The 27,330-nt window shown below is 40.8% G+C and overlaps 1 protein-coding gene across 1 annotated transcript in view; it reads left to right on the top strand.

The window, feature by feature from the left end:
• Positions 1-26,845, top strand: part of LOC110547865 (phospholipid-transporting ATPase ABCA3-like) — a 91,062-nt gene extending 64,217 nt beyond the window's left edge. The window contains exons 22-30 of the mRNA XM_021635694.2: positions 274-447; positions 7,854-8,032; positions 10,354-10,479; positions 10,708-10,902; positions 16,964-17,151; positions 18,178-18,348; positions 19,306-19,487; positions 26,235-26,308; positions 26,705-26,845. Coding sequence (XP_021491369.1) covers positions 274-447; positions 7,854-8,032; positions 10,354-10,479; positions 10,708-10,902; positions 16,964-17,151; positions 18,178-18,348; positions 19,306-19,487; positions 26,235-26,308; positions 26,705-26,845 — 1,430 coding nt within the window. The remainder of the gene's footprint in view (positions 1-273; positions 448-7,853; positions 8,033-10,353; positions 10,480-10,707; positions 10,903-16,963; positions 17,152-18,177; positions 18,349-19,305; positions 19,488-26,234; positions 26,309-26,704) is intronic.
• The last annotated feature ends 485 nt before the right edge of the window (positions 26,846-27,330 follow it).

The following is a 27,330-nucleotide window of genomic DNA, read 5'->3' as shown; positions in this document are numbered from 1 at the left end:
CTGTAAACAGCAAGCACATGTTTAAAATTCTTTTCACATAGGAAATAGAGGCCACAGCTCTACTCCACCAAAAAGACCTCAGAATTCTGTCATCATCAGGCACAAACTCTGGCAGTAAGCTATGCCAAAACCTATCAGCAAGTAATGAGCTGTTACTGAGAGACACTCACCTGTGTTTTGATCCCTGGGCATGGTTTGATCATTTCTAGGGGACCTCCTATCTTGGGGATGGCTCATTTCTTCTGACATAACTTGTTCTTATCACCCTCTTAGAAGTATCAGCCATCCTGTCTCACTCTACCCAAACCTTCATGCTCAACGCACTGCTGCTCTTTCCCACATACAACCTTGGGAAGTGCATCAGCGATTACACTGTTATCTACCGGAGGGAAATAATATGCAGTCAGCAAAAGAATGTTTCCAAATACCTGAGGTGTGGCAAAAAAAGTAAGTACATCGGGGATCTCTAAGTGTCTAAGTAATCAGATGCCCAGAGCAGGGCCGGTGCAATGAACCCACTTACCTTTCTTTTCTTTTTTTTTTTTCTTTATTAATTACACTTTATTCACTTTGTATCCCCCCTGTGGTTCTCTCCCTCCTCCTGTCCCAATCCCTCCCTTCCTCCACCCTCTGCATGCATGCCCTTCCCCAAGTCCACTGATAGGGGAGGACTTCTTTTCCTTCCTTCTGATCCTAGTCAATTAGGTCTCATCAGGACTGGCTGCATTGTCTTCTTCTGTGGCCTGGTAATGCTGCTTCCCCGTCAGGGGGAGGTAATTAAAGAGCAGGCCAATCAGTTCATGTCAGAGACAGTCCCTGTTCCTATTACAATGGAACCCACTTGGATACTGAACTGCCATGGGCTATATCTGTGCAGGGGTATTAGGTTATCTCCATGCATAGTCCTTGATTGGAATAGCACTCTCAGGAAAGACCCCTGTGCTCAGATTTTTTGGTTCTGTTGCTCTCCTTGTGGAGTTCCTGTCCTCTCCAGATCTTACTGTTTCCCACTTCTTTCCTAAGATTCCCTACACTCTGCCTAAAGGTTGCCCATAAGTCTCAGTATCTACATTGATAGTCTGCAGGGTAGAGTTTTTCAGAGGTCCTCTGTGTCAGGCTTCTGACTTGTTCCCTCTTTTCTCCTTCTTCTGATGTCCAGCCTCTTTGCCTTTCTGGATAGGACTTGAACATTTTAGCAAGAGTCCTCCCTCTTGATTAGTTTCTTTAGGTATACAGATTTTAGTAGGTTTATCCTATATTATATGTCTATATGAGTGAGTATATACTGTGTGCATCTTTCTGCTTCTGGGATAGCTCACTCAGGATGATCTTTTCCAGATCCCACCATTTACCTGCAAATTTCATGATTTCCTTGTTTTTTATTGCTGAGTAATATTCCATTGTGTAGATATACCACAATTTGTGCATCCATTCCTCCACTGAGGGGCACCTGGGCTGTTTCCAGCTTCTGGCTATTACAAATAAGGCTGCTACAAACATGGTTGAGCAAATGTCCTTATTGTGTACTTGAGCCTCTTTTGGGTATATGCCTAGGAGTGGTATAGCTGGATCTTGAGGAAGCACTATTCCTAGTTGTCTGAGAAAGCGCCACACCTGATTTTTGACAAAGATGCCAAATCCATTCAATGGAAAAAAAGATAGCATCTTCAACAAATGATGCTGGTCTAACTGGATGTCTACATGTAGAAAAATGCAAATAGATCCATACTTATCACCTTGCACAAAACTAAAGTCAAGTGGATCAAAGACCTCAATATAAAACCAGCACACTAAAACTCTTAGAAGAAAAAGTGGGGAAAAACTTTGAACTCATTGACATCAGAGACATCCTGAACAGAATACCAACAGCACAGGCTCTAAGAGCAACAATCAATAAATGGGACCTCATGAAACTGAAAAACTTCTGTGAAGCAAAGGACACTGTCCTCAGAACAAAACGACAGCCTACAGATTGGAAAAGGATCTTCACCAACCCTATATCTGACAGAGGGCTAATATCCAGTATATATAAAAAACTAAAGAAGTTAAACAGCAAAAAATCAAGTAATCCAATTAAAAAATGGGGTACAGAGCTAAACAGAGAATTCTCTGCAGAGGACTATCGAATGGCAGAGAAATACTTAAAGAAATGCCCAACCTCATTAGCCATCAGGGAAATGCAAATCAAAACGACCCTAAGATTTCACCTTACACCCATCAGAATGGCTAAGATCAAAAACTCAAGAGACAACACATGCTGGAGAGGTTTTGGAGAAAGGGAAACCCGCCTCCACTGCTGGTGGGAATGTAAACTTGTACAACCACTCTGGAAACCACTTACCTTTCAAATGAAAGTTCTTATACACAAATCATTTTCATGAGGCAGGCCTGTAACTGCTTCAACACTGATGTAGAGGGTCTCAAGTTCAAGGTTATCTTGGTCAACTTAGCAAGACTCTGTCACAAAATGAAAAGAAGGCTGTGGCTGTAACTCGGGGACAGCATGAATTTCTGGTATGCATACGGCCCTACGTGTGCTGCACAGCAGTAGTAAAATGAGGGCAAGGAATGTGGTTATCAAAACATAATCCAAGGTGGAGCTTAGAGTCATGAGATCACACAGAAAGAGAACATCTACTAATAATCGGCTGTCTGAGAACTTTCTATGTTCACAACAATCTCAAGTTATAAGGATTTTTAATTCCATTTAAGAAAACTGGCTTTCTCCCCATGTAACACAACCTTATTTTTTTTTTTTTTTGCATTTGTATACCTACATGTGTGAGTGTATATTTTCATGTTAATGTGTGAGTAGAGGCCGGAGGTTGCCATTGGGTGTCTTCCTGGGTCACTTCCCACATGGTTTAATAAAGCAGGGGTTCATTCTAAGCACAGAGCTTACCAGTTTGGCTAGTCTATGTAGCCATTTGCCCCCTGTCTCACTGCTGCTGAGATTAGAGGCACAGCACTATGCCTGCTGGACATCTGCATGTGTGGTAGGGATTAAACTCCAGTCTTCACGTTTGCATGGCAATTGTGTTATCCACTGAGCAGCCCATCTCCTAGCCCCTGTCACATAGCTTTTATGGACCAGAATATCTGTAGATAGAGCAATAGTAATAAAAACCGCATGGTATTGGCATAGAAACAGAAAGGAGGATCAATGGAACCAAATAGAAGACCCAGACATAAACCCACACACCTATGAATACTTGATTTTTGACAAAGAAGCCAAAACCATTCAATGGAAAAAAAAGACAGCATCTTCAACAAATGGTGTTGGTCCAACTGGATGTCTACATGCAGAAAAATGAAAATATATCCATATCTATCACCCTGCACAAAACTAAAGTCCAACTGGATCAAAGACCTCAACATAAAACCAGACACACAAAATCGGTTAGAAGAAAAAGGGGGGGAAGAGCCTTGAACTCATTGGCACAGGAGACAACTTCCTGAACAGAACACAAACAGCACAGGCTCTAAGAGCAACAATCAATAAATGGGAACTCATGAAACTGAAAAGCTTCTGTAAAGCAAGGGATACCGTCAACAGAAGAAAATGACAGCCTACACACTGGGAAAGGATCTTCACCAACCCTATATCTGACAGAGGGCTGATATCCAGAATATATAAAGAACTCAAGAAGTTAAAAAGCAATAAATCAAACAATCCAATTAAAAAAATGGGGTACAGAGCTAAACAGAGAATTCTCTGCAGAGGAATATAGAATGGCAGAGAAAAACTTAAAGAGATGCTCAAGATCCTTAGCCATCAGAGAGATGCAAATCAAAACAACCCTGAGATTTCACCTTACACCCATCAAAATGGCTAAGATAAAAAACTCAAGTGACAACACGTGCTGGAGAGGTTGTGGAGAAAGGGGAACCCTCCTCCATTGCTGGTGGGAATGTAAACTTGTACAACCACTTTGGGAATCAATCTGGCGCTTTCTCGGACAATTAGGAATAGTGCTTCCTCAAGATCCAGCTATTCCACTCCTAAGCATATATCCAAAAGATGTTCAAGTACACAACAAGGACATTTGCCCAACCATGTTTGTAGCAGCTTTATTTGTAATAGCCAGAACTTGGAAACAACCCAGATGTCCATCAACAGAGAAATGGATACAGAAATTGTGGTACTTTTACACAATGGAATACTACTCAGCAATTAAAAACAAGGAAATCATAAAATTTGCAGGCAAATGGTGGGATCTAGAAAAAATCATTCTGAGTGAGGTATCCCAGAAGGAGAAAGACACACATGGTATATACTCATATAGACCTATAAGATATGATAAACATACTGAAATCTATACACCTAAAGAAGCTAAGCAAGAAAGAGGACCCAGGGTAAGATGATCAATCCTCACTTAGAAAGACAAATGGGATGGACATTGGATGTAGGAGAAAACAAGTAACAGGACAGGAGCCTACCACAGAGGGCCTCTGAAAGACTCTACCTAGCAGTGTATCAAAGCAGATACTGAGACTCATAACCAAGCCTTCGGGCAGAGTACAGGGAATCATATGAAAGAAGGGGGAGTTAGTATGACCTGGAGAGAAAAGGGGCTCCACAAGGACCAAATATATCTGGGCACAGGGGTCTTTTATGAGACTGTTTCTCCAACCAAGGACCATGTATGGATATAATCTAGAACCCCTGCCCGGATGTAGCCCATGGTGGCTCAGTATCCAAGGGGGTACCCTAGTAAGGGGAACAGGGACTATTTCTGACATGAACTCAATGGCAGGCTCTTTTACCTTTCCTCCCCACCCTCGAGGGAGGCACAGTCCTGCTAGGCCACAGAGGAGGACTTTGCAGCCAGGCCTGAAGATACTTGATAAACCAGGGTCAGATGGAAGGGGAGGAGAACCTCTCCTATCAGTGGACTTGGAAAGGGGCAAGGAGGAGATAAGGGAGAAAGGGTAGAACTGGGAGGGAATGAGGGAGTGGGACACAGCCAGGGTACAAAGTTAATAAACTGTAACTAATATTTAAAAATAAAAATTAAAAAAAGAATATCCGTAGATGACAGAGCGTCCAGGGAAAAGATTTGTATCATAACTGCATTGCCCTTGCTTTTGTTATACCATTATCCCATATACTTGCATACCCTCACCTGCCCACATCTTATTTGAAGAAACCGGCAAACCCCACCCCTGGTGTCTAATGGAGTACCCGGTACATGAAGGACTCAACATTTTTTTCTTAAGTAAATTAAATTAGGCAGTAGCAGTATGCATGGGAGAAATCAGTGCAATATAGGAGGGGAAAAAAAAACAGAAACAAAAAAAGAGAAAAAGTAAAGAAAGAAAGAAACCTGAAGGTTTGTGGTAAAGGAAAGCATAGAGTGACTCTTGGGAATCCCTCATGGTGGAACGTATCACTCATTAATTCCTGAAATGTCTTTATTTCTGTGGGAAGATTGGGATGTGTGGGAAGGGAAAGAGTGTTCAATAAGCTTGGTCCTCTCTAAAATAATTATGAGTGGCCTCAGAGAAGCTTAGTACTCCAACTGGCCCAACTGTGCTGAAAATAAACATTAGGCGTTGGTATGGTTGGGTCTTGGTAGAATCTGGTAACGTTTTTATGCAGCAACGTATGAAGATTTGTTTTTTTTTATACCCCCATCTAATACTTGTTATTTTCCTTTCTGTTTATCATGGCCACCTTAGCAGGTGTCACAACTTGTTTTGGTTTTGATTTGCCTTTCCCTAATGTTTAGTGACGTCAGCCTCTTTCCATGTGCCCATTTCCCATGCAGGTATCTTTTCTTCCATTAAAAAGGTCTTTGCCCATAGTCAGGCCACTTGTTTTTATATTCTCTGGACACTAGAAGTTCCTTTCGTGTATGATGTGCAAACATTTTCTTCAGTTCTGTGATCTGCTTCTCCCTTTTCTTTGATAGCCAATAGTTTTGATGCAATTACACAGGACAGTGGTGTGGCAAAAGCAAGCATAGTAAAATTACAATGCAGATGAAACCTGGCTTGTCTACTGTTTCAGTGAATGTTCCTGAGGTTTAGGTGTTACAGTTAAACAACTTCATTACAGCTCACATTTACCCCTGAATTTTCACTGAAGAGTTTTATGGAAAAAGCTGTGTTACCTGAGGTTGTTATGTTATAAGGATTTTCATTTCTTGATTATTTTGAAAATAAAGACTGCATTTTTTGCTCTTGTGCTTTGGTTATTTAAAACATTGAGGGAAGAATTTATCATTGTTTTGTGGAATCATTTCATCTATTCTAAATTTTCAATTTTATTGGGGTAAGTTTGTTCAGAATACCTTATGATAGTTTTAGCATCTGTACGGTTAATGACTGTATCCTTATTTGTGTGTGTGTGTATCATCATTTTCATTCATACTATCCTTCCCTTTTGCCCCTTTTATTTCTGTGTGTATGTATGCATGTGTGTACGCATGCATTTTGAGGTGGGGGGCACACGTACGAAGGTCAGAAAACAGCTTATAACACGTATAATGATCAGTTCTTTACTTCACAAAGTAAAGCCTGGGGTCAAACTCAGATCGTAATCTTTGGTGGCAAGTGCTTTTATTCCATCAGTCATCTCACTGGCTCTTCTCTTCATTCTTGATCAATCCCGAGAAGATCTACCAATTTCATCCGTCTTTTCAGAAAAATACGCTTTTAATTTTATTGATTCGTTTTGGTGTTTGTTTTCTGAGTTATTGACTTTTGTGTTTTATTATGTTCTGTGTTGGGAAATTAAGTGTCTAAGACCATAAGAAGAGTTGTTAAACTATATATTTATTCTCTTTCATGACTATCTTATCTCGGTGTAGCTTAGGGGAATCAACATTTCTCCTGCTTAGATTGCCTAAACTTGCAGGATTCATGGTTTGGTGTATTATTAGTTTGAGAAAATTCTCATTCTTAGTGTTCTAGTTACAGTTACTATTGCTGATGTAACACCATGACCAAAAGCAAATTGGGGGGGGGGGTTCTATTTACACTTCCACACGGTTGTCCATCATTGAAGGAATTCAGGGCAGAAACTCAAACAGGGCAGAAACCTGGAGGCAAGATCCTGTGCAGAGGCCATGGAGGGTGCTGCTTACTGGCTTGCTCCCCATGGAGCCTGTGGGCTTTCTGTGGGCTTTCTCTCCAAAGACCACAACACCCCTATAATCATGAATGTGAATATGATCACAGCCAAGAAAATGCATGGGATGATCACTAAGTGTGATGTTCTAGAGCCGGGAACATGGAACAGGAAGGGAACATTGCATTAAAAGCTAGGAAATGTGAATGAAATGGGTGCTCTAATAATAAGGTATTCATATCTGTCCACTCATGATAATGGGCATCATACCACCATACCTGGCGAATGACAAAGGGGACTCGGTACAGGGCACAGAGAGTCCTCATTGCAATTATTTTTTTAAAGTATCCACTTCCATTATTAGGCTGGGGAGATCATTCAGTCCTTAAAGTGCCTGTCATTACAAGCGTAAGAATGTGAGTTCAGTTCCCCAAACCCACATAGGCTGCTGGCACATGCTTGGAATCTCAGTGCTGGCAAGGTGGAGAAACAGGACTCCCTGGGGTTTGTCCTCTGGGCCCATTCTTAGACAATCAACACCCATGTTGGTATTTATGCTCTTACTATGTGACTATACAATGTGTCAATGAGAATCAATCTCTCAAAACACCTTTTCATAGGAGGATAATCTCTTCTCAGGCTCTGAATACTGTGTCTCGGTTTAACCTTATATTTCATTTTATCCTGTTTCTTATTTGGTGTTTTATTAGTTGTTCACACCAGTGTTACACAATAAAATTAAGTGTGATGCCCCCATCTTCCTCCCTTCCATCCTCAGATAGAGTGAAGAATATTTATTCTTTCAAGAACCACATGATCGGAAAGTATTTAATTGCTATGGGCATTGCAGGCTTTGTTTTCCTTCTCTTCATTTTCCTTTGGGAGAATATTTCATGGAAATTAAAAATGCTTATCCATCAACACCTTTACTTTGGTACCTTCAAGAAATACAAGACGGTAAATACTTAAGTGTGGAACAAGAAAAAAAAAGCCTCTACTAATATTTAAATTAAGCGTGGAAAGTAGGCACCTGTTTATTACTACCTCAGTTATTTGAGAAAAATATCACAGGAATGTACTTCCTTAAAGTTTGGCTGAGGTATTACCTACAATAAACCGCATTCATTCCGATGATCATTTGAAGGGCTAAAGTCTATGTCTTTCTGAATTTTATCTATTGCTAACAACTTTCCCTCTCATTTAGTTTTGCTCTTTATCTTTATGATTTCCTTTGCTCTGCTCACTTTCAGTTTTTACTTCCCCTTTGTTAATTTCCTGGTTTGTTTCTAGCAAGCCTCAAGCCATGGCTTTTAAATCATTGATTCTAACATGAGCATTTAACAATACATACATCAAACCACCATACAGGTCTACATTCCCACCTGCTCGGGAGGCTAAGACAAGAGGATCGCAAGTTCAAGGCACTCCAGGGCTACAAAGGGAGTTCAAAGCCAGCCTAGGTAACTTAGACACTGTTTCAAAAATGTAAAGTAATAGCATAGGCTTCTAGGTAAGATGACAAACTACAAGCTCTTTCCACATGACCTGGGTAAGAAAAAGGGAGTACAAGAAAGAGTAGACTGCATTCCAAAAAACAAAAACAGGCAGAGTTTGAGAGATGTATGAAGGTAACGACGGAATAGCTAAAGAACACCAAGGAAAAGATGGGTATCCATGAAAGGGAGTAAGCCAAGCCACACAAAGCTCTAGATATGTGGCTTCCTGGAGTGAAAGGCAAGCCAGGCTGTGCAACTGAAGACCTGGCAGTTCTGAATGAGATTTTACTCAAATCTAGGGGGTTTTTTTTTTGTAATAATAATCATAACTCCTGGTTTTACAAGATGATGGTTGTGATTGAGGGTTCATCCTCAAAGACCTTCATCCATAACTAGCTACAAAAAGCACACGGTAGCTTGGAACCCATTCTCCAGCCTCTACCTCCCAGGCGCTAAGATTACCAGTGTTCACTACATGCCCAGCTAATTCCCTTTTAGTTCTTCAATGTTTATTTATTACCACTTTTTTTTTTTTTTTTTTGTACATGGTTTCTCTGTATAGCCTTGGCTATCTGAACTCACTTTGCAGACTAGGCTGGCCTTGAACTCACAGCAATCCTCCTGCCCCTGCCTCCCTGAGTGCTGAGATTAAAAGTATGCACCACTGTGCCCAGCTTATTACATTTGTTAAATGCATTTTTTTGCACCACATTTTTAAAACGTATTACTACATTTTCTTTTTTGAGACAGGGTCTCCCATGTAGGTCCAGCTAGCCTGGAATTCACTGTGTGGACAGGACCCTGGATCCACAGAGACCAGCTTGCTTCTGCCACCTCAGTGCTGGGACTGAGGATCCACAGACCAGCTTGCTTCTGCCACCTCAGTGCTGGGACTGAGGATCCACAGACCAGCTTGCTTCTGCCACCTCAGTGCTGGGACTGAAGGCATTCCTCAACACACCTGGCCCAAAGATTTAGCTATTTTCCTCTATGCATATGTGTATGCCTGGGTGCATGTATGTGTCCTACATACATGCAGGAGCCAAACAGAAGTGTTAGCTTCCCTAGAACCGGGATTAGAGGTGGTTGCAGGTTGCCATGCAGGTCTTGGGAACTGAACCTGGATCTTCTTCAGGAGCAATAAGTGCCCTTACCTGCTGGGCCATCACTGTGTTTTCACTTGCCCCAATCTCCTTGGATGAATGCCAACCTTACGTCCAGGAGATAAAATTTCTCTGAATGCTTTTTTTCTCGTATTAAAAGTATTTTTCCATGTCATATAATCCTGACTACAGTTTTCTCTCCCTATACTCCTCCCAGCTTCTCCCCACCTCCCCTTTCTGTCTCTCATTGGAAACAAATCAGATGTCTAAGGGATAATAATAAAATGTAATAAAATAAAACAAAACAAAACAGAATAGGATAAAACAAACAGAAGGAGAAGGGCCAAAGAAAAGACAAAAGACAAATAAATGCAGTTTCATTCATTCCCAGAAGTGTTTTAAAGTTTTGAATTATACATTACAGCATAGACTTTTGTGGTTTCTACCTTGTAAGCATCTTTTACCTCTGCTCACCACCTCCATTTCTATGGTGAACTAACATTACTTTTGGATGTGAACACGGCCATAATACTCAGAAAGCCTTGGGAAATTGCTCAAAACATCCATTTAGACATGTGTAATATTAGGCCCAAGTTTAAATTTTATGAACCCACCATGCTTAAGACAGACGCCTCCAAAAGGTATTCACGTGTATGATTCTTGTCTTGAAAAAATACAGAATACAATTTACAAGGAATTATGTGGGGAATCTGAAGATAAAGATGTAGAAAATGAGAGAAGGGAAATTCTACACCAGCCTGAAAAGTTTCTGAATTCTCCTGTTCTTATTAAGGAGCTCACAAAGGTAAGGCCACTCCATGGCTCTCACACTCTGCCTTCAGCCTCATCTATGGGAGTCAAAGTCTCAGTGTGGTTCTTCAGGATCTTCAAAAAACTCCTCTGTAAAGTTTTTGTGACACTATCTGAAAGGGTGACCACTTGGCCCACAATATTTCTTGTTGATAAACTACAAATATCCTTCACTAAATTGTGCCTTGTGCTTTTTTTTTTTTTTTTTTTTTTTTTTTTTAAGATATACTTTAGGTGTCCACTAATTCTGGCTGTGAAAAACGTCTCCTTTGCTGTCCAAGAGAGAGAGTGCTTTGGATTACTTGGGTTCAATGGAGCAGGTAAAACAACTACCTTCCAAATTTTGACCGGAGAAAAGACTCCTACCACTGGGAATGTGTTTGTCGATGGCATTAGCATCACCAAGAACATCCGAAAGGTGAGCTGTTGTTCCAGGCTAAGACGTGAACAGAATGACGGCTCAAGGAGGCAGGAAGCAGGCAGGCAGCTAGCGAGGACACATAGCAACGGTGATGAGCACAGATGTTGATGCTGTGGGTTCCGGAGAGGAAAATAAATTTTTAAAGAGTGAGGTAATAAGGGCATAAACTATGACAGGAGTGTCTCTTGTGTGTTTTTTGTTTGTTTGTTTGGGGTTTTTTTTGTTTTTGTTTTTGTTTTTTTTTTGTAACTGTAAGAGTGAAAGGCAAGTGCTCACCACGGGATAGCAGCCATGCACCCTACAGGGGCTGGAAGGGTGTAAGGCAGAGAAAGGATGACCTACAGGCAGTTTAGCTACAACCAGGGCCTTGATCCATGTCATGGAGAGCTCTACAACAGGATGGCCTTTCAGAGCAGCTGCCAATAAAAGCAAGACCACCAGCCTCTGTATCCTGTGCTGGTCCCTGGCTGCAGGAGCTGGAGAAGATGGGTAACTCTGGGAAGAAGTATGGTGAGAACTTAAAGCAGGAAAGAATGACAAAATTTCAAATCCCAGGAGTCAACTGTTGCTGTACTTCATTTTTTAAATCTATTTTATTGGGTTCTTATATCTACCACCCTTCCCCATCCTAATCCCTTCCAACACCCAAACACCAGGTAGGAGAGGCAGAAGGGTAGTGGGGAGAAGGACCAATGAGATCTTTTTAGACTACTTCCTGCTGATTAGGCGTTGAGTTTCTTGGGGCAAGTCCAATCTTCATCTCGTCAGGATATTTCCAATCTCTCTCATCGTCTCTCTTCTCACAACCACTTGACAGTCCAGCAGCAGCAACAGGAGGAACAGCTGCGCCTCCTCTCCTGGGGCTCTGGTCTTTTTATACCATCTCTAGAGTCCCCACCATTGTCTTCAGCTGGCAGAATCACGCCCCTGCCAGAGCACGCACAGGCAAATTGTCTGCTGCTGTGGACAGTCTGAAGCAGCCCCATATCCCACACCTGGGATTAAAACAAAGATGTGTTTACATAACATAACTGGGTTTTTAAAGAAACCAAAACTCACTACAGTCAACAGCACTTATCAGGCTCCTTGAAGAAATAGTGGGGCAGCCTGAACTGCCCACTGGGAATCTTAGGATGCAAAAGAGATTAAGTGATCTGTCATCAAAGAACAAATCTGAATTGAGAATCAACATCACAGTCAGATAAAGTGTAAAATTTAAAGGGAGACCAAACACACAAACCACACAGATGCCTTGCAGTGACTGGTTCTGAATCACATCTGAGGAATTACTTTCAAGCCTTGGGGAAATCTTTCAATGTGCCATTTGAAAATCTCTCACGTATATCTTCTTATCTTGATGGCAATAGATAATGTAAAAATTTACCATCCAGTACATTTAAGACTGTATAATTCTATAATTCAGTGACATTGTGTGCTTGTTTCCACAGTTTGTCTCTATTAGTATTTGATCATGCCAAACTGAAAATCTACACCCATTAAAGAGTAATTCTCCATTCCTTCATTCACCCCCAGGCAATGAAGTAGAACCACATGTTCTACTTTCTGACTGTATGAATTTGAGTACATTTTAGGTATTGCATATAAGAATGTTCCCTTTTGCCTGGCATATATCACCTACCACTGTCTTCAGGGTTAGTGTCTTCTACACACTAATCGCTATTTCTAAACACTTAACCCTTTCTATGAACTGACATTTCCCTTCCCTTGTTCTCTGGCACGCAAATGATTTTAATTTCATGAAGCACAATTTTATTTTGTTGCCTGTGGAGTTTTGTTGTTGTTGTTTTGTTTTGTTTTGTTTTACTAGATCCCAAAATCTATTGCCATGTCCACTATAATGAAGCTCTCTCCCAATAGTTTTTTCTAAGAACTTTATAGTCCAAAGTTCTTTTAGCTCTTTGATCCACTTTGTATGAAAGGTCCAACTTCCATCTTCCTAACACCATTTGTTGGAAAGAGTATTCTTTCTTCATTGGATGGTCTTGGCATCCTTATCAAAATAATTAACAAGTTAAGATATTTGAAAGGTGGGGCTTGAAATTTCTATGTAAACCAAACTGGCCTGGGGCTCCCAGGAATCCTTCTTCCTCACCTTTGGAATGCAGGGACTACAGGCAGGAGCCAGCATGGCAGGCTTAAGGCTCTACTCTACCACTTTATTCTGTTGCATTGGCATAGTCATCTGTCTTTATTGCCAGCACCTTTTGCTTGATTGCCTGATTGTAACTTTTCAATAAGTTTTTAATTTGAGAAGAATAAGTCTTTCAACTTCTTCCTTATTCCTTTTCAAGGGAATTAGGTCCCCTGAAGATTTCAAATGGCTTTTAAAATAGGTTTTTTTTTTTCTATTTTTGTAGAAAGGAAATGTATCATTATAACTTTGATGGAGTTTACATCAAACTGTAGATACGGAGTGTTTTTGGCTTCTTAACAATATTAAGTCTCTTAATTCATGGACATGATTTATCTATACATCTTTTAACTTATTTCAGAAGTGCTTTATAGCTTTGAGTATGTAACATTTTAAACCCCTTGATTACCCTCTTTGTCCACTTTATTATATTGACTGATGTTATAAATGGAATTATATTCTTAGAATCTTTTCAGATTATATATGTTAGTGAATACAAATAGAACTGATATTTTAACATATTATAAATTATAAAACCTAAAAGTTAACAAATTAAGAAAATGAGGGCTTTAAGAAAAGAGAACTCAAGAAGAAAAAACAAAATCCATCCAGAGGAGAGGTTGATGAACTAATCTGTGAATTTAGAGAAGACTGACTGTGGTTGTAAAAATAAAAGTATGTTTGTTTTTTTTCCTATGCCCAGTCTTGCTCCCAAATAATGACAAAGAAACCTATTAAATTTATTAATATGCTGTAAGCACAGGGTGGGCAGATTCTCAGCTATTTTAACCTATCTCTGCTAAACTGGATTATCTCTCAGCCATGTGCCCCATTACCTACCATCTTAGTCTCACCCTGGCTGTTCCTGCTCCATCTTTGTCCTCATGGCACCTCATGTGGCCTTTTCATGGTGACCTCATCCTCTTGGTGACCTTCTCTTCTACCCTTTTCTTCTCTGTCTCCTCCACCTGGGAGCCTCTTCCTGATATTCCATGCCCTGCCTCAACATTCCTGTCTAGCAATTGGCTGTTCAGCTCTTTATTAATCAATCACATATGATGGAGAACAATTTTTACACAACATTGAGACAAGAGATTCTTCGATGATAATGACAATGCTCACATCCAGACCGCAAGAAGATCTCTGAGCACAAAAATCCACATCTTGATACACAGTGCACAAAACCATCCTCCAACATGTGGTTGCCATGTTCAGGGCCAAACTGCTATTCAGCTTCCAAAACACCTGTTCACCATGAAATCTTACTTCATATCAACCACATTTCTTCCAAATAAAGGTCAGATCCCAGCACACTAACTGTGTGTACCTTTAGGGATACAGAACTGGGTCACCATTATAATTTGCTCTGACATTGAGCTCTTTGTTGTGGAGTTTTTGTCTTTGCTTGAAGAAGAAAGGAGATGGTTACCACAGTGGTCATATAGCCAAGAGACGAAAGGTAACCTGATCTTCAGCACTGTCATATCAATGAGGACTAGAAGAAAAGGGCTGCCAGTCAAGGTGATAAAGCCATTATGTGTGTTTAAGGGCAGATTGAGATGTCTCTGTTCAGTGTTCTAGCTAATTCATAACCATAGTTGTCAATAAGATTTGTGATTCATATCTGGTAGCTCTTCTTATTGAAAAACACCAAACAACAATATGCTCCATGAGAGATTGCATATCTGATTTAAATACCAGAGAGGTATAATGTAAATTTAAATACCTTAGAGGTAGCAAGATAGCTATGGGCTCTTCACCTTTCATAATGCCAGAACTCATGGGATCATTACTTAAACTCCTGAGTCAGATCATGAATGGTTGCACTATTTTCTATTTTGTTACATTGTATTGAATGACAGAGTCTTACATAACTCACTGTGGAGCCAAAGATGATCTTGAATCAGGACCCCTGCCCCCACATCCCCAGTGCTAGACTAAAGGCAGATTCCATGACACCAGCCTGTTATCTTATTTTGTAGTGTATTTGTATTATATAACTGTCCTCTAGTTTCACCCTGTTTTTTATATTTTACCCCTGATCAAGAAAGCACAGGGCCCTGGACTCCTCGGAGAGCAATGCAGTTGCAAGCTTTCCTTGAGAAAAACAAATCCAGGGCCTCCAATGTGCTAAGGACCATTTTAATAGGACCAAGAAGACTTTTAGGTAGCTACTTCAAATGGAAAGGTGAGACATATTGTAAGCCATGTGTAAATTAGCCCCATTCCCAACTGAAGTTCCACAAAGCTTCCTATGGACTCCTCAGAGCATCCTTCATTTAGGGTCTTATATCTCCTTTCCTACCATTTGCGGGGAGGGACTGGTGCCTTCTGTATTTTACAAGTGCAATATAGAATGTTATTAGGGCATCTTTTTTCGAATCGCAACCCATCTATTAGTGGCTTGGCCCAGTCCCCTGCAGTAACTCACCAGTCACTAATTTGGGGACAACTCTAACCATGAGCTCAGCTGGACAATCAAATCATAAATTTTCTCTCTCTCTCTCTCTCTCTCTCTCTCTCTCTGCTTTTACAAAGTCCATAAAGTGGGATATGTTGCATTTTCATTTTCACTCCTCTCTAAAGAGATTGTAAATTCCTTATGGTTTCCTTCACAATCCACTCATTGACTAATGAGGTGACCTTTAACTTCCACACCTTTGGCGTGCCCGCCCACACCCTGCCCTTACAGCAACACATGCCCATTCTGTTTGCTTTTTTGGGTTTCTATCTCTCTATTAATAGTTATGAATCATTTTCATGACTTTTTCCACAAGCACCTTTATTATTTTATCATTGAAGGTGATTATTTCAAAGTTTTGTTGAGCAGATTTGCCACCATAGCTTTTTCCCACCTGGCAGAGTTTCTGACTCCCACTCCCATGAATGAACCACATTTTGTATTTTGCTGTATTCTTGTTGTTTTTGCTAAAAACTGGACTGATAATGTGGTAACTCTGGCAATAATCGTCTTCCCCATCTCTGTTTGATGTTATTTATTGTTTCTGGGGAGTTTGGTTGTTTCCAGCCATCCCTGTGCTTAGAATCAGCCTGAAATGGAAGCTGAGGGTCATCACAGGTGTTTTCTGATCAGGTCTGACTTATTTCCTGCACATAGAGAATTGTTTTCTCGTTTTACTTGTACTATGGTGTTGATACTAAAGGAAGGTAAAGAGAAGTGTGTGTGAAAAACACACTATCCTTGAGAGCCATTATAGCCAGAGAGGAAGAAATATAGGTGTGTGTGAAAACCACACTATCCTTAAGAGCCATTTTAGCCAGAGAGGAAGGGACTTGCACCATGCCAACCTTACAAGGAACGTGAATAATCTATAATTTATATTTATAATCTATAATTTTAATTTTATAATTTTAATCTATATTTATAATTTATAATCAATATAAATTCTTAAGTTTATAGCCTTTTTATCCAGCTAACTAGGCTGTGTACACCTACTGGAAAAATAGCACTTGAGTTCCAAAGCATCATTATTTTTGAGCTCCTATTTGCAAAGATGAGGGCTATCTTTGGTGTTGATTTAGCCTCACTAAGGGACAAGCATGTACAGGGATGTTCAGGTGGAACAATGCAGAAAGTATCCAAGCTGGCCACACTGCCTGGAACCCATGATTAAGAGGAAGACATATCATCTTACCACTCCTACAAATTGAGGGGATCTGGGATTTTGTTTTTAACTTCTTCATCTCTATGACAGTTAGAAGTGAATATGAGAATCAGTCTTTCCATTTGACCATGATAGATTCACAAGCCATAATTTTGTAGTCCTTTAGAAAAAAAAGAAATATCTTGGTAGGACTCTTAGAAGCATGGTCCTGCCTTTTCTATGAATTTCCATGAGGTGCTGGATGGCTTGATTGTTCACCTATGGCAATTATTACAATTAGGTGAGGTCAAAAATTGGCTATTGTCCTCAATTTGATGCTTTGCTGGAATACATGACTGGTTGGGAAATAATGATCATGTATGCAAGACTATGGGGAGTCTCTGAGCGTCAGATTTGGCCTTATGTGAACAAGAAGTTGAACTCCTTGGATCTGGAGCCTTATGCCAACAATCTCATCAGAACCTACAGGTGAGTCATTATGCCATAGCTTCTTAATCATTATCAATGCTCATAACGGCTTGGCATCTCTGTTCCTCGTATTTGACCCAAGTGCCCAAAGCTCCACCTAAACGTCTCTTTCACATAATCATTCGATTGTGTTACCGTGTGTCCTAGTTTCATTCTGTTACTGCAGTGAAACACTCTGACCAAAAAGTGACTTGGGAGAGAAAGAGGTTCATTTGGATTTCACTTCTGGGTCACAGTCCATCATCAAAGGAAGTCAGGGCCGAGACTTGGGCAGGACTGCTTACTGTTCCATGCACCATTATCTCATAGTCATGGTGTATAGCAAGAATTTGTGGAGAATGCTGTTTGCTAGCTGGCTTGCTCAAGGGATGCTGCTGAGTGAACTTTCTTATCTAGCTCAGGACCACCTGCCTAGTTGAACCCTCTTGGATCAATTAATAATTAGAACAATTCCTCACAGACAGTTTCACAAACCAAGCTGGTAAGGAAAATTAATTATTCAACTGAGAGTCTTTCGGGTGATTCAAGACCCTGTCAAGTTGACAGCGCTACATTGAATAACATCTTACGCTGTTGGGTTTCAGATGCCAGTGATGGTTCCCCATTTTCCAAAATAAAAGTTCATAACCTGCTTATGAACTGCTATGGCTTCTGAAACAACCTGAGTATAGAGTGTTTTCTTCTCCTTACTATCCCTATGATTCCGTCTTACAACAAAGAGAAACGCAGGCCTTCAGTGTAGGATGGGGGTTATATCTCATAATAGCAACAACAGGTAAACAAATGGAGCCAAAACCACACATGTGAAACCTTACATTTATAACCCTTCTGTGTTATGTACGTTCGTGTACAGATGTACTCGGTCCTGATGTCTTGCTAGAGCCATGTTGAATCTGCACAAGAATGTCTGCATTTGGGATTTGTTGGAACTCTTAAGTACTAGGAAGTATCTGTGCTGAGACTTTCATGGAAATAGCTAATATGTACAGCTTCATCTTCTTTTTTTCCCTCTTCTCTGTTCCAAAGTGGAGGAAACAAACGTAGACTGAGCACTGCAATTGCGACAATGGGAAAGCCTTCAGTTATCTTTCTGGATGAACCATCAACTGGCATGGACCCAAGAGCTAGGCGCCTTCTCTGGGACACAGTGATAAAGACTCGTGAAAGTGGAAAGGCCGTCATTATAACGTCCCACAGGTGTGGCTCTTTGGAAGGCTTGGTTAAGGTTTGGCAAGAACTGTGGTAGGTATACTGATCAATTATTTGGGAGCAGAAATATATTTGATTGAGCAATGAGTTAATTTTTAGGAATTAAGATTCATATTAATCTTAATAAATGGAATAGCTAAGAATCCTCATTTTTTTTAATGAAGAATAAGAGAGAACAGGAAGTTAGAGATATATTACATTTGAAAATTCAGTGTTCTGTTAAAAATATACACTTCTCAGGGCATGTGGAGATAGATCAACTAATAAAATGCTTGCTATGTAAGTATGAGGACCTGAGCTGTATTCCCAGAAACTACATAAGAAAACTAGGAATCCGGGGTGGAGATATGGCTCAGCAGTTAAAATCAGTTAAGGTGCTCTTCCAAAGGACCCAGGTTCAATTGCCAGCATCCACATGGCAGTTCATTGCCATCTATAACTCTAGTCCCAAGGAATCCAATGCCCTCTTCTGGCCTTCCTAGGGTGTGCGCTCACACACACACACACACACACACACACACACACACACACACCAAACTGCATAGACGTGTATGCAAGCAAAATACATAAAATAAATAAATGGTTTAAAAAAAGTTTAAAGCTGGGTATGGTGGTACATGCTTGCAATCCCAGTGCTGGACAGAACAAGTGGGTCCCTGGGTCTCACCGGTCAGGCAGCCTAGCCGATGGCACATCAGGTGCTATTAAGACAAGGTAGATGGTGCTTAAGGAATGATAACTGAGGTTGACCTCTGGCCTCTACACGAAGCAAACACACACACACACACACACATACACACAACCACAACAAATTTATTAATGATAAACTTAGTGATTGGAAAATGCAACTTGTGGTTGAAAACAAGATTCTGGCAATGGTTGAGTGCACAATGTCTTTCAAGGAACGTCTTAGTTTTGTGTTTTTCTTCTTACTTGTTTTGAAAGCATGGAAGAGTGTGAAGCCCTCTGTACAAGGCTATCTATAATGGTGAAAGGGAAGCTCATGTGCCTGGGTAGCCCTCAGTACCTCAAGAACAAGTTCGGCAACATTTATATTCTGAAGGCCAAGGTCAAGTCTGAGGAAACATTAAAAGATTTTAAAATTTTTGTCTCACTGACATTTCCAGGTAAGTTAAGTTGTTCCAACAGTGCTAGAGATGTGTTAAATTCCATGGTTTTGTTTTTTGTTTTTTTTTCTCACCACCCAGGGGTTTGTTTTAAATCTAGTTTCCCTGTGTTACTGACATTCGGTGATCTTCCATACTTCCTTTGCTACTGCAAATCTCTGTTGCCAGGTTACGCTAAGTGAAGTTTCAGACAGCAGATGCTGTCGCCAGACCCTGATATCACCTTCTAGCGGCTCTTGGTGTTTGTTTTATCCGCATAAATTATTCCTCTCAAGTCATATTTGAACACAGTTCTCATCTGTTTTCACATATTGCTCATCCAAGGTTTTTAAGGGATATCCCCCTTCCTGTTAGGCATCTTGATTGGCTATCCCCTCCTTGTTAAGCTGTTTGTGCCGGTATATGATTTTGAAATGCAAGCAAGCCCTATCAAGTGTGTCTCTCCTGACAAAAATTCTTCTGCTTGTGAGTGACAAACTCAGTAAAACGCCTCTCAGGCCACAAGGTACAGTGAAAGCAGCAGCAACTATTTTCTTTCCCAGCCTCTTTTCTAAGCATTAAGCACTGATATAGTAACAATTGTTAGCAAACTCTTACAAGATTACTGGTGTGTGTCAGGCTGTTGAGTTGCAATCTAATCTTTTAGGCAATAGAAAATATTGTTAATTATGCTGTGGGAATATAAGCTTGAAAATATATTTTAACAATCAGTGGTAAAACAGACATGGGTAACAGATGTGAGGAAAACCAAATGATCACTTTAGCAATGACCTCGGTGACCATGAGACATACAGATGTATGTATCCATGAAGAATGTGCTCATAATCTCACTAAGCACACATGTTGTGTGTGCTCCTGTATGTGTGTGTACATGTGTACATACATATACATATGTGTAATAAATGTGCAGGTGCACACCACTGTGCATGCATGTGTGAAGATTAGAGCTGAGGTTGGGTATCTTCCTGTTTTGAGGCAGGGTCTCTCACTGAGCCTGGACTGGCTGCTCTTTTGTCTCTAACCTGAGATGGCTCAGTGGGCAATGTGCCTGTTGTAAAAGATGAGAAGCTAAGTTTGGATCCATCTTATTTCACTACTATTTAAAGAACAAAGAGCAGGACCATGGGACCATAATGGCCCAGGGTTATGGAGGAAGGGTCAAGGGAGCTTCAACCCCCAACTTCTCTTACCTGAGGAAGGCAGGAGTTGGCTACAACCATACGCCCCACCCCTGCACAGCCTGATGCCATAAAACCAGCTTCCCAACCGTGAACCCGAGGAAGAATTTATTACCCTGACAGCTATCAGGCCACAGCCTCTGAGTATGCAAATGAAGCATCTCCCAATACCCTTGCCCTGGCTAAAGGCACACAGCCACACACAAATCTTGCCCCAGAGACTCTGGCCACCTTCTCAGGGGCATGAATACCCCTTCCCCTCCCCATAAACCAAACCAATTCTCTGAAGCTGTATTTACTTGCTGCATGCTCACCTCCAGCTGAGACCTGCATTGCAGTCACTGGTGCCCAGCTAAGCGTCCCTCCCTCCCGTCCAGGTTGGTGCAGAAGGGCCTGCTATCCCCAGGGGGAAGTGGACACGGGGAAGCACAGAGCCTTCTTTAATTCTTCCCAGGAAGTTGCAGAAAAAGGGAATGCTTTCAAATCCGATGCCAAAACTAGTCATGGAGAAAACTTACAGACCCATGTCTCCACTGAGCACAGCAAACACATCTGTAACAAAATACTAACAAACTTCATTCCAGAGCACATGAAAGCCAGGTGATTGCTGCACATGCCTTTAATCTCAGCACTCTGCATCTCTTGAGTTTGAGGACAGCCTGGGCTACAGAGCAAGTTCCCAAGAGAGTCAAGGCTACACAGGGTAACTCTGTCTTGAAAAAACAAAAACAACAACAACAGAAAAAAATCACACAGAAATAATTATTCACCATCACCAGATGGAATAAAGGATAACTTCATGTATGCAAACCTATAAAAGTGCTACCACATTAGCATAGCAAATGACTAATGTATACACTCTTCTTGATGGAAGCAGAAAAAGCTTTAGTCAAAATTCAACATTTTGTGATTTTAAAAATTTTCAAAAGATTGGGTGCTGTCGTAAGAATTTTGGAGGTTTGGTTTCCTTTAAAAACAGAAACATAAGAATATGCTTTTGTTGTAATCCCAGGTGTAGGATATGGAGCTGCTTTGTAGCAGCTGACTATAATTATGCTATTACAGAGGCAAGATCTGGCCAGCTGCGGATAGTTTCTGTGATTGACATTTGAAATTCGGGGGACTTTTCTGAGGGTATATATATGCTAGGGCTCCAACTTGTGGGGTGTGTTGTTGGTTGTGCTTTGTTAAGTTGTCATGCTCAAAGAAGAAACAACAAGAAGAAATTAGATATCCTGATGGCAAGGATCAAACTTGCCCCAAGGAGCTCACTGCCACTAATTAGCAGGAAGCCGTCTAACGATAACATTACCTCCTGGCCTCTCTATGCTTTTTTCTCTCCTGTCTAGTGTTAGGGGGTTGAAAGGGTAGGAAAAAAAAGGGAGTGGAGAGGTAGAAAAAAAGAACCCACAAAGTAGCAAAATGCTGGTTACAGGGTATCACAGGAATTCTCCTACTGGAACTATAATACCGTATGCCACAAATCCACAACTAACAGCAAGTTCTGTAGTATGAAGCTGCGGTGGTTTGACTGAGAATAGCCTCTGCAGGGCCATAGGGGCTGGTCTTATGTTTGAGTACTTGTTTCCCAATTGGTGGGATTACTTGGGAAGGATTGGGAGGTGAGGTCTTGTTGGGTGTGAGTTTTGAGGTTTCAAAAGGTCCATACCATTCCCAGTTAGCCTCTCTCTGCCAGCTGCCTGCAGATCAGGATGTAAAGCTCTCAGCTTCTGCTCTTGCAGCACACCTGTCTTCCTCCCGCCATGTCAAGGATTCTACTACCCTCCAAAATGGTGAGCCCCAAACTAAATGTTTTCTTTTATGTGAGTTGCCTTGGTCATGGTGTCTCTTCACAGCAATAGAACACTGACTAAGACAGAAGTCGAAAGCTTTTCTATTTTTGGAATCAGTAACAAGTAGTTAGAGTATACATTAGTATAGCCAGTATAAAAAAAGAAAATTTCTTAAAAAATTAAAAATAGCACTGGCCTATGCCCTGTCAACCTCATGCTGATTATATATCCAAAACAAGTTAACAAAACAAAACAAAACAAAACAAAACAAAACAAAAAAACCTCTAACTGATCCGCGCACGTCCATGCTTATTATAGCATTACTCACGATAGCCAAAAAGGAAAATGATTTGAGGATCTGTGGAGGAAGAGTAAAAAGGAAAGTAGGATACACATATGGGAGCTAGCATGCACGCACACAGTGGCGAAACTAGCCTTGAAACAAAGGAGACTTCGTCATTTATGGCAACATGAATGAAGCTAGATGGCATCTTATTCCATGAAATAGGCCATGTCTAAAAAGACAAATGCCCTATGGTCTTGGCCAGATGTTGAATCTAAGGGAGTCACACGGAAGTGGAGCTGACTGGTAGTTACTAGGTGCTATGGTGGGATGGAGTTAGAGAGATTTTAGGCAAGGGATACACTGTTCTCTTTCTGTGTCCATGACCAAGGCAACTCACATAAAAGAAAGCGTTTAATTGGGGCTTGCTTAGTCAGAGGTTTAGTCTCTTATCATGATGGCAAGGAGTGTGGTAGCAGGCAAGCATGGTGCTAGAGAAGTAGCTAAGAGCTGCATCCAGATCCACAGTCTGGGAGAAAGAGAGGGAGGGAGGGAGGGAGGGAGGGAGAGAGGGAGGGACAGAGAGAGGCTGGGCTTTTGAAACCTCAAAGCTCACCCCCAGTGAGAAACTTCCTCCAACAAGGCCACACCTCCTAATCCTTATCAAACAATGCTGCTCCCTGATGACTAAACATTGTAATATATGAGCCAATGGAGGGGCATTCTTAGATAGGTTATACAGTGTGATGACTGTACTTAATATATTATACTCTTAATAATCTGTCATAAACGTGAGGATAATTATTTGAGATACTGGTTTTTTTTTAGATTTATTAAATTCTCTCTATATGACTGTTTTATTCACATGTATGTCTATCATACCAGACATGTGCTTGGTGCTCACAGAGTTCAGAAGAGAGTGTCAGATCCCTGGAGCTGAAGTTATGGATGGTTGTGAGCTGTCCTGTCAGTCCTGAAATATGCGTCCAGGTCTTCTGCAAAATCAACTGCTTCTAACCATTGGGGCAGCCTCTAGCCCCAAGAGATACTGTATTCTTAACTCAGTTTAGTCCTTCCACGTGCATACATTCTTTATTGCCACATCAATTGTTACATTAATTTAAATAAGTAAGAAAGTGAACCGAAAAAAATGGAAATGGCTTCAGTATTGGAGATATTGCTTTTTTTTTTTAATTTTTTTTTTATGGGGTGTAGAAGCTGGGACATTGTACCTGAAAATGAATAAGCATTGCCTGACCTAGATGGGGTGTTTTTATCAGTACTTGTTTTGAATCATTTATTATGTTTTATATTTTAAATATGCCACAACAAAAGACCTCTACATGATTATCATAACAGTGCATGTGTTAAGATTACTTTAACACGGTCAGGCTCCTGTCTGCAGGCTTAGCAGAGTATCACTCACAGTGTCAGGGGTTGGCACTCTCCAATAGGTTGGGTCTTTGGTTGGGCCAGGCATTGGTTGGATATTCCCTCAATCTCTGCTCTATTTGCTCCAGCTTTATCCCTACACATCTTGTACACAGGGTAAATTTTGGGTCAAAGTTTTTCTGGGTGGGTGGGTGTTTCTACCCTCTGATAGGAGACTAGTCTATTTGAAGGGTGTCCTCTTCAGTGGCCTCTGCTACTAGGAGTCTCTGCTTGAGTCCCCCACATATCTGAGAGGCTCTACCCAGCAGTGCCTCAAAACAGTTGCTAAGACTCACAGCCAAACATTGAGTGATGCGTAGGGAATCTTGTGGAAAAGTATGAGGAAAGAGAAAAGGACCTGAGGTGACAGGAGCTTTACAAGAAGACCAACAGAGCCAACTAACCATGGCCCAGAGGGGTTTGCTGAGACTGAAGCATCAACTAAGGACCATGTATGAAATGAACCTAGACCCCCTACAAAGATGTAGCAGATGGGCAGCTTAGGCTTCACATGGGTTCCCTAGTAAGGGAATGGGGACTGCATCAGACACAGACTCACTTGCTAGCTTTCAGATCACTTCGCCCTGGGTGGGGGACTGCCTTGCCACGCCACAGAAGAGGAGGACATGCTAAGTCCTGATGCAACTGGATGAGCCGAGGAAAAGGGGAGGGAGCAGAAAAGGGAAGGGGGTGGGTCTAGAAGGGGAAGAGGGATGCAGCTAAACAAGGAAGAAAAGTGAATAAAAATATATAATAAAAATGTTTTAAAAAAAGATTAATGTAACAATCTACACCTATTTCAAACGTGATTTTTCTTTAAAACATTTTCAATCCAGCTGGGAGTCATAATGATTTACAAATTTTCATAGGTTAATTGTGAATGCATTTTCAACTAGTTGTGCTCTTAAAATATTACCTATACAAACACACCAAGATCATAGTAGCATGGCTGGTTATTTCTGTGTATCTCTTCTTACACATGGAAGGACATGGTGTAATTATGGGAAAGACAATAGTTATGTGCCATGACAAAACACCATGAGCAAGACAACTTGTAAAAGAAAGTATTTAATAGCGTCTTACTTTCTTTCCTCTTTCTTCTCTCTCTCTCTCTCTCTCTCTCTCTCTCTCTCTGTGTGTGTGTGTGTGTGTGTGTGTGTGTGTGTAGCCCTGTCTGTCCTGGAACTCTATACAAAACTCTGTAGACAAGGCTGGCCTCAAACTCACAGAGATGCCTGCCTTGGTCTCCCAAGTGCTGGGATTAAAGGTGTGTGCCAACACCGACTGGCTTGAGTTTACATTTAAAACATTAGTGTTCACGACCACCATGGCAGGGAATATGGCAGCAGGTACACATGGTTCCAAAGCAGTAACTGAGAGCTTTACATCCTTATCCACAAGCATGAGACAGATGGACAGACAGATGGATGGACATAAGGAAAGAGAGAAAAAGAGAGAGAGAGACAAAGAAAGTTAGAGAGAGAGAGAGAGACTGAGATTACCTGGGCATAGTATGATCTTTCAAAACATCCAAGCCCATCTTTGTGACATACTTCCTCCAACAAGGCCATACCACTTAGTCCTTCTCAGACAGTACCACCAACTAGGAAGCAAACATTCAAATATATGAACCTATGGGGGTCATTCTCATCCCAAACACCACGCTTGTTCTTCTCCTCTCTCAAAACTGTGCCCTCAAACACATATACCCAGAAAAAATCCTCACTATCAACACTTAGCACCATGTTTAGGAATAAATATATTAGTATTTTAAAAGCTCAAACTTTTACACTAGGCACAAGAATTGACAATTCACTGAGCTTAAAAGCCTCAATAATTGCTGTCAAATCCCCACAATAAGATTATTTAATCAGTTCTAAAGGTTTTGAAAATATTTACTATATATGTATATAAAGAGAATAGGCGTGTGAGGGTCACATCTCCTTCTGTGTTAACCCTAACTATTTACTTTTGTACAATACATTAAGCAGATACAGCATGATTTTGATAATTTTAAAAGAAATCTTTAAGATTACTCACCAGTCCTATTTTTCCATCTTAGGCAGTGACTTGAAGCAAGAGAATCAAGGGATCCTTAATTACTACATTCCCAGCAAGGACAAAAGCTGGGGAAAGGTGATCAGAAACTGTGTTCTTCTACCAGTGCATGCGAAGGGAGCACTAACAATGGGGGTACTTAGGATCCAGATAGTGGAACTTTGCCTGACATTGTGAAACAGTGGAGTATTTACTTTCCTCCACAAATTTCTTAAGAGTTTAAATGTCTTTGATTACTACCCTCAAATTCTATGATTAGTTCATGTCCAACAAAAGAATGGAGACAGAAAACTACCTTCTCCATTTCTCGATTGCCTGTTTCTTCTGCTTTCTGGTTTTGCCTATCTGTGTGTCTTTTTCAATAACTAAATGTACTTGACAGACACTGGGGAAGGGAGAGGGAGAGGGAGAAATTTCTCTGAGAGCCAGAGAGAGACTTCAGTGGCAAACTGAATGCTTTTGTTGTTGTTTAAGATGTTTGGCATTCTGGAGAAAGCGAAGGAGCAATTCCATTTAGAAGACTATTCCATCAGTCAGATCACCCTGGACCAAGTTTTCCTAACCTTTGCCAACCAAGACAACACAAGAAATGATTATAAGACAAAGGTGCCTTGAGATTCATTTACAACTAGTGACACTGATTTTTTTTTTTTTTTGGACTACAGCTGGGTACGTGGGAAAGACATCCTGTGCTCATATACCTTCATGTAAATATATTTGTGTAATAAATATTTCCCTAAAAGAAAAAAAAAAATGTGTCCTCTTCACTGAAGGTACAGATGAATGTCCTGTTTCCAACATGTCCAGATCTAAAAACATTTCTTAGAGCCATTTTTCTCTCCTAGAAAACTGAAAGAGCAGCATTCAGTTTTTAGAGGACCCGTTCTTCGGTATGAGCATAAACATTGGTACTGATTAGCACTGATGTTGACATCAGATTTTCCCAAATAGAAATGCAATAGTTTTAGCAGCTGACTACAGGTAAGAAGAGCATAAACCTAGAACAAGTAAAGTTTGCCACAAACATGCACACAAACACATACCCACATCAACGCATCCCTGATACGTCTAGGTTAAATCAGTGTCAAAGTTTGATATTA

Source organism: Meriones unguiculatus, chromosome 14 (genome assembly GCF_030254825.1).
Source record: "Meriones unguiculatus strain TT.TT164.6M chromosome 14, Bangor_MerUng_6.1, whole genome shotgun sequence".
NCBI lineage: Eukaryota > Metazoa > Chordata > Mammalia > Rodentia > Muridae > Meriones > Meriones unguiculatus.
The sequence above is the reverse complement of the archived record's forward strand: the minus strand, read 5'-3'. Positions and strand labels throughout refer to the sequence as shown.